Source organism: Carassius carassius, chromosome 20 (assembly GCF_963082965.1).
Source record: "Carassius carassius chromosome 20, fCarCar2.1, whole genome shotgun sequence".
NCBI classification, from domain to species: Eukaryota; Metazoa; Chordata; class Actinopteri; order Cypriniformes; family Cyprinidae; genus Carassius; species Carassius carassius.
In genome coordinates, this window is record NC_081774.1 from 29,045,118 (window position 1) to 29,053,592 (window position 8,475).

The window sequence follows — 8,475 nt, forward strand, 5'->3', positions numbered from 1 at the left end:
AAAAGAATTCAACAATATTACAAAAGGAATTAGTATATTATTATTAATCTGCAGTCAGTCTTGTAAAGTAGCTGCAGTAGCTGTGTTTTGTTTCGGTTGCCTCGATTACAGCGTTCTAATTTATTCATGACGTCAGAAGCAGAACATGTGCAGAAAGCAGAAAAACCACAGCGAGTCCCTCTCATACTAAATATACTTTATATATATATCCTTTACCGCTATTTCATTACACAATTCCATAGGTCAGGAATTATGTCAAATTGTATATATCGGTTTAAGACTGCATTCATTTGTAAATAATTATTAACAGGGTTGTGTACTCAACTAAACAACTCAACAGCCCTTGAAGGAGCATCTGGAGATGTTTCTGATGAATATTGGATATTTTGCTACTGATAGACTATTGATAGGCATTTATTTTCCCTCAATGCTATTGTTACTAACCATCAGACGGAGAAATTCACTTTTAAACTAGCGTCACGGAATGGAAACCAATGTTGGTTAGCTGGCTGGCCAGGTAAGTTTCAGGTTAGTTTGCACCAATCCTGGCTTTTAGGTACCACCTAAGTGGTTTGGCTTTAAGCAGCATTCATTGTCCTAGTAACTTACACTCCAAGGCTAACCTGCTCCGGGGTAAGTTATGTTCTGGGTTAGAGATCTCAAACTGAAGCTGGACCAATCAGATGTGAGAGAAGCGACACACGTCTGACAAAGTCACTCCAGTTTATCTTGCTCCAAATAAAAGGTCACTAATGCTAAAAGAAGAAAAAAAAGAAATAGAAGAAGTCTAGCTTTAATGATAATCACCGAGTCATTTTATGATTTATATAATTATTGTGATTCATATTATTATAATTATTTGTTTTGCACACAAACCATTTAGTTTAACAGTTATTATAAATCGTTTTTTTAAATAAATATTAATGTATACAGACCATGTAATATTAATAAGCTGTAGTATCAATAGATTGCACTATTTTACAAAATCTGACCTTACATGTTCGAGTCTCTTATCACTATATATTTTCAAATGTATAAACTAAGTTAACAAGTTTCACTTGTCACTGCACTTATAGAGTTTATTTTATTTGTCCTCCTTCATGTTTCATATGACGTTTACATTTGTCATATTCTTGAATCTCTTAACCTAGCAAAACCTTTATCCTTTAGTTTTGAATCTCGCTGGGTCTCTCGCGAGAAGTAAATCAGACTTGCTTTGTGTTGCTAGGCTTGTGATTGGCTGTTCGCCAGTGATGTCACACATTCATGTGCCCGCGCTCCACAAACTCAGGACCAAAGCCTCAAGCCTGAGTGAGTTGACAAAGAAAGTTGATGAGCAGCAGCATCATGTTACCAACAAAGCCGAATTGGAGAGGTTTGGTTTTGTCAAGTCAAAACTAATCCTGTAACTCTAAATTTGTTCAGCTACCATCATGGTACCGGCCCCGGGACTAAAGATGATCCAACTGGAAACCTTGAATCAGTTTAACGTGATCCAAAGGTGAGAAAAATAATATACAGATAAATACCATACAGAGAAGACTCCAGTACATAACTCATGGTCATGTACTTCACCTGAGATGCAATAGCAGCCAAACAAGTCAATGCGTTGTGTATCGGTCTTATTTTGGTGCAGAACAATCCAATCTTTCTTTACATAGTGAGAAAGAAACAGTGGATTGGTCATTAAACGTTTTAAATGAATTAAGATTGCTTCCTTGCTTCAGATCAAAACGGTTGAGAGCCCAGACTGTGTTGAATATAAGAGCTGTTGGTGTTTGACCACAGGGAGGCAGTGAGACACTTCAAATGAAATGGCCAAATATTGTACACTTATTCTGCTGACCTTACTGTACATCTCAAACAACAGCTCACAGCAGAGAGACAACACTGCTATATTAAAACCACCTTTAACTGTATAAAGTGTCTTGGGCCTCTAAATGATTAACATGATCAAAACATCTGTTGCACACAATCTACTACATGCCTTCTGTTGATATATTGTTATATTTTAAGATGAACAACTACTGCACTGAATCGACTTGGGTTTACTGGTTTATACATTTATCATGATTTATAAAATCAGATATTAACTGTCACACATCAGGCTTTTTGTTCTCAGTTTAGGCCTCTGAATAAAACTGATGTTCATTGTTATTGAGTATGAGCATCATTTTCTACTATTTCATACTGTATGAACCATGAAGGTCTGATGTATTAAATGTAATAACAAAAACTGCATATGCATGCATGCTTTTTAAAGGTTTTTTTCCATAAGGTTCAATAAACCGTTTCATTTAAGAAAAAAAAAAAATCAAATTTTTTTCTACCTGTTAGTTGTCTGGCTCTGGCTAACATGGTAAAACAGATATAACTCCAACCAGTTAAAAAATAGTTTGAAATTGTTGTGTCTAAAACGTTTGAACTTTTTTCCCCAACATCCCACCATGTGACTGAACATCCAGGACAAAAACAAGCCCTTAACAAGCAGCATGAAATAACTTCATGAACTCAGTGCTCCAGAGTGCTTTATTTACAGAAACACAAGCAAACTTTGGTCTGGGCTGGTAAATTTAGAAACTATTATTCATTCACACACCGATCGCAGGTAATTTCCATGTCACTTATATGAACACACGGGTTATGGATCGAATTAGCAGAAATATACACACACACACATTCAATATACAATCAAAGTTAAGTCATAATTTCATGATACTAATTCAATACTTTTAAAATGAATATTCTGTATTCCCCTTCATGACCTTCTATCATTTTTTTGCTTTCAATTACAAAAACAAATTTAGAGCAACATGCATCATTTTAAGAACAGCACAAAGACTGATGACTTCATGTGCTGAATTAATGCGTATGTTCAGCACTAGACATGTTTTGTACAGCTGTAGCCGAGTCCAGTCCCAGGATCGTTCTCAGGTAAGACTGCTCTCGAGGGTCTAGCATCTGCTCGGGCCGCACTGGGTGCACGATGTTGGACGGCTGAGGCGTGAGGGTGTATTTTTCAAAGAACACAAGGTCAGTGGAGGACTGGTAGCCTGTCTGCTGTTGCTGGCTCACAGCTGGAAGGACCCCATGCGGCGTTGGCAGGTTGGGCTGTTGCTGCTCGAGCGGGCGGCCGCTGTGCACGTGATCCATGTGATACTTCAGCTTGTCCTTACGCTTGAAGGTAGCGCTGCAGTGCGGGCAGCTGAATGGATGTACGTCTGAGTGAATGACCATGTGCTTGGTCAAAGTCTTCTTGATGCGGAAGGTCTGGTTGCAGATCACACAACGGTGAGGTTTCTCACCTGATGAGGACAAATTATGGGATTAGGAAAAAATTGTGGAGCAGAAATGTCACAATTTGCCCTTAAAGCGAGACATTAGAGTCAAAAACATTTTTTTTTTTTTTTTTTTTTCATGCACTGGTCTATTTTTGAACTATCCGTCTTTTCATCTGGTGTTAATTTAATTAAACTGTCTACTTGCACCTGTAGATTTCACCAATACATATCTTTAAACGCTGTTTTGTCAAAATTAGTCCCTCAATAATTTCTGAACCGGCGTAACAGGGGCCCACTATGGGGCCTCAACAAACTTCCAAGGGGACCTAAATTAGCAGTTTGAGGCAAAAGTCACAGTTATTGTATTGTTAATAACGTGTGACTAATATGTCATTAAAAGCATTGCAAAAAAATAAATAAATAAAATTCTGACTGCTGACAGTATTTGCTGATTTATGGAGTAAATCATTAAGAGATGACGGAAATCTCCTCTGTAAAAGCCTTATTAACCTCTGTTCTGGAGAAGTATGCAAATAAGTACATAGTTAATTAAATAATGATGACTCATTTGCATATTTTAACATAATTCAGAAAACAACACAAAAAAAGAAAAAACGACTAGGGAAATAATATCTATTAGTTACATTTTTTATTCTTTGTTGGATTTTTTTATTCTAATTGTTGATTTGATTTAAATAGTTGGTTGTCACTAAGATAGTAAAACAGCAATAATATGAAATATTCTTAAAATTTAAAATGACTGTTTTCTTTGTGAATATATTGTAAAATGTCATTTATTTCAGCATCATTCCTCCAGTCTTCAGTGTCACATGATCCTTCAGAAATCAGTCTAATATGCTGATTTGCTGCTCAAGAAACATTCATTAAACTTATTTAGAATTATTTTGCAGAAACTATGAAACATTGTTTTTAGGATTCTCTTATCGATAGAAAGTTCAAAACTCCAGTCATAAATTAGTGCATTATAAATGTCTTTTCTGTCACTTTTGATCAATTGAAGTATATAATTTATTTCAGGAAAAAAATATATTTTGAATGGTAGTGTATTTCACCTGAATGTGTTCTGAAATGCGACATAAGGTTGGTCTTCCCCCTGAACTCTTTCTTGCACACCTGACACTGATGCACCACTGCTTTATATCTGTCAGGATACAGTACATGATCAAGAAATCATCATCACAATAACAAAGGGTCTCAGTTCACAACACGTGTACACACATGACTTTGTTTTTAAGCATTTTCTAATGTTTAAAGTTTACTAAATAAGTGGATGTGTGCCTTAAGTTAGTTGTTTGCATATAACACACCCAAACTATCTCCACAGAAGGGCTTGGCACACAACCTTTCATCACTCTGAGCAAACATATGACAGTCTCTAAAGACATGCTCTCGTCTTGAGTTCAAACACAAGAAACATGCAGACCCAGAATGTGACAAATTGGTTCAGAATTTTGCTATGCCTTCGCCAGATCTTCTGTCCCAGATGAATGCTTTTATAATGGACAGTCAGGTGATCGGCACGTCGGAAGCATTTTCCACACTCTTCACACTGGTGCGCTCTCTCCCCTACACAAAAAAACAATACAAGACTTATCATACATGCACTTTGATGCATTTTTAAAACACATGCTAATTAGTCTTAAAAAGGAGGAAGCATCTCATTCGGAGAGACTAATAGTGAAATAATAACTTTGAAGTTGGATTCCATTTTTTTACCCTACAGGTATAGGTATATACATTTTCGTAGTCAAAATGTTGGTTCCCATTGACTTTCATTCTATTTTTGATCATATAATGAAAGTCAATGGAAACCTGTTTGATAACCAACATTCTTCAAAATATCTTTTTTATTTTGTGTTCCAAAGATGAAGTCATACAGGTTTTAAGGTGAGTAAACGATGGCAGAATTTACATCTTTGTGTGAACTATTCCATTAAATCCCATTTTTAAAACAGTGGGCCTCCTCATTAAAACAGAAGTGCTCCTGACACATTAGTAGATGGTAAAATGATGCAACCCTGAATTAACTTATATGATACAGTATGTCAAAATGAAATTTTTTACAATTTATAAATGGGGTTTCTGAGATCTTGACTCAAAAAAATAATACCGGTGTGGATTTTTTTGTGTTTCTTGAGATGATCGTGGCGGATGAACGTTTTGCCGCATTCGTCACATTCATAGCGCTTGTCCTCATGATGAACACGAAGGTGAAGCCTGAAAAAACAAAAGAGACAAAATCTAGCAACGGCCCTGGTAATAAATAACACTATCACATGACCTGTTCTGACCAATCACTTTTAATCTTGTACAAATGTGTTTTTTTTTATACTTATATTTAAATATACATGTATTGATCAAGACTGGATTAAACAAACAGTAAAGACATGCATGTTGTTACAAAATTGCTTCCACACAAAAAATACTAAGCAAGACAATATATTGAGCTTGAATAATATTTAAGGCACCAAATCAGCATATTCAAATGATTTCTGAAAGATCACGTGACACTCAATGCTGAAAATCCAGCTTTGCATCTCAAATCACATTTTAAAACATATTCATATAGTAAACAGTTATGTTTAAGTTGTAATAATGTTTCCAATGTTACAGTTCTTACTCACAGAGCTGTAGGAGCTTCCATGATGGAAACTGTCCACAGATGCTGCACAGGTGAGGTTTTTCCCTTAGATTATCAAATGTTAGCAGCTTGTATTTGAACAAAACATCCATTCGCATTCAGTTTTGGTAACGTTTCAGCATTTTTACCTCTCTCGAACTGATTTGCCGCACAGAATGCAGGTCCACTTCCTCTTCCCCCCGTGTGTGCACTCTATGTGACGCTTGCGGTTGCCCGTGTCATTAAACTGATGACCACAGATGTCACAAGGGAAGGGTCCTGGATATTGGACACTTTGTCAATATTAAATGAATGCTCAATACAAGCTCAACTAGTCTGGTTCATTAACAAAAGAGGTTTTACCTAAATGGAATTTTTCTTGGTGCTTCAACCTGATGAATCGTGACTTAACGCAGTCGTCACAGTAGGCACACTTAAAGGGTTTGTCCTGTGAATGTAAGATCATGTGCTCCTCCAGATGAGGGCGACGACTGAAGGACTTGTGACAGATCTAAGAGGAAAGAAATGATGGATGCAACTGTCAAATCTCATGTTGTCTTTAAAGGGTTAGTTCATCGAAAAATCAAAATTATGTTATTAATAACTCACCCGCATGTTGTTCCAAACTCGTGAGACCTCCGTTTATCTTCGGGACACAGTTTAAGATATTTTATATTTAGTCCGAGAGCTTTCTGTCCCTCCATTGAAGCTGTGTGTACGGTCTACTGTCCATGTCCAGAAAGGTAAGGAAAACATCATCAAAGTAGTCCATGTGACATCAGAGGGTCAGTTAGAATTTGTTGAAGCATCGAAATGAAATTTTGATCCAAAAAAGCAAAAACTACGACTTTATTCAGCTTTTTCTTCTCTTCCGTGTCTGTTGTGAGAGAGTTCAAAACAAAGCAGTTAGTGATATCCGGTTCGCGAACGAATCACTCGATGTAACCGGATCTTCTTGAACCAGTTCACCAAATCTAACTGAATCGTTTCAAACGGTTCGCATCTCCAATACGCATTAATCCACAAATGACTTAAGATGTTAACTTTTTTAATGTGGCTGACACTTCCTCTGAGTTAAAACAAACCAATATCCCGGAGTAATTCATTTACGCAAACAGTACACTGACTGAACTGCTGTGAAGAGAGAACTGATGATGAACCGAGCTGAGCAAGATATCGAATGATTGACTCGTTCTCGAGTCAAGAACCGGTTGCATCGGTTTTTGGATCACCAGTAGTGATGGGAAGTTCGGTTCTTTTCCGCGAATTGGTTCTTTCTGGCAGTTCGATTCAATAAACCAGTTGAAGAAAACGGTTCACCGGTTCTTTTGCGCTCGACGAAATGTCATTGGCGATGATTGCCCTTGATTCAAGCCTTCGGTTTCCCGCGCTCATAACATTAGCACAAAATCAGTTCAGAATCAATCACCAAAAGAATCAGTTCGGTTCAGACGCTCTGTGTGTCGGTCTGCTTCACGCTGAATCACACATGCGCAGTATCATCAGCTCCTCGGTTCTCGAATCGGACACGTCTGAAAAAAACGGTTCTTGACTCGAGAACGAGTTAATCGTTCGTTCATTATCTGGCTCAGCTCGGTTCAGCTCGGATTTGGTGAACTGGTTCAAAAAGATCCAGTTACATCGAATGATTCGTTCGCGAACCGGATATCACAAACTGCTTTGTTTTGAACTCTCTCACAACAGACACAGAAGAGAAGACAATGCTGAATAAAGTCATAGTTTTTGCTATTTTTGGACCAAAATGTATTTTTGATGCTTCAAAACTTCTAACCAACCCTCTGATGTCACATGGACTACTTTGAAGATGTTTTTATTATCTTTCTGGACATGGACAGTATACTGTACACACAGCTTCAATGGAGGGACTGAGAGCTCTCGGACTAAATCTAAAATATCTTAAACTGTGTTCCGAAGAAAAACGGAGGTCTCACGGGTTTGGAACGACGTGAGGGTGATTTATTAATTACATAATTTTGATTTTTCAATAAACTGATCCTTTAAAGCATATTGTGCTTGTAGTGCATCAAATAAATCAAAGTAACTCACATCACATTTCCAGCCTTCACTCTTCTTTTTCATCTGTGAAAGAAAATCCTGGAGGTGGATCAGGATGTAATCTGTTGGCAGAAGATGTGTTGGACTTTGGTCACAAACTGAGGCAAACAACAACTCTGAAAGTGTACTGGAAACTGCAGCAATGTTTTTCCAATAGATGGCTACAGGAACATGTAAAAACTGAAACATAATGTAAACAAAACAGAAGAGCAGTTGACACTTCCAGGAAGTGAATGGGAGACTACACATTTTTCTTGATCCCGTTGGCTCAAAAGCAAAAGAAAAAATCAATAAGAGTGTTTCCACAACTTTACAAAAGAGGTAAAATATCTAGAAACTGAACATGGCTGTCAGAACAGAAAACTGTTACTGTATTAGAAACGCCGCTGCAGCAGTGTGAACTAGTTTTTTTGTAATTTTACATAACACAAAGTACAGCTTAATAAATGTAGATTACATAAAAATAAAAATAAACTT

The 8,475-nt window shown here is 37.0% G+C and overlaps 1 protein-coding gene across 1 annotated transcript; it reads right to left on the minus strand.

Annotated features, from left to right (window-relative positions):
- Positions 1–2,523: 2,523 nt before the first annotated feature.
- On the minus strand, positions 2,524–5,983 carry LOC132095884 (zinc finger and BTB domain-containing protein 41-like). Its single transcript, XM_059500978.1, has 5 exons — positions 5,927–5,983; positions 5,413–5,519; positions 4,763–4,868; positions 4,355–4,443; positions 2,524–3,305 (listed from the first exon to the last, which is right to left on the minus strand). The coding sequence occupies exons 1-5, from the start codon at positions 5,944–5,946 to the stop codon at positions 2,863–2,865; spliced, it is 765 nt and encodes a 254-aa protein (XP_059356961.1). The 5' UTR covers positions 5,947–5,983; the 3' UTR covers positions 2,524–2,862.
- Between the last annotated feature and the right edge of the window lie 2,492 nt (positions 5,984–8,475).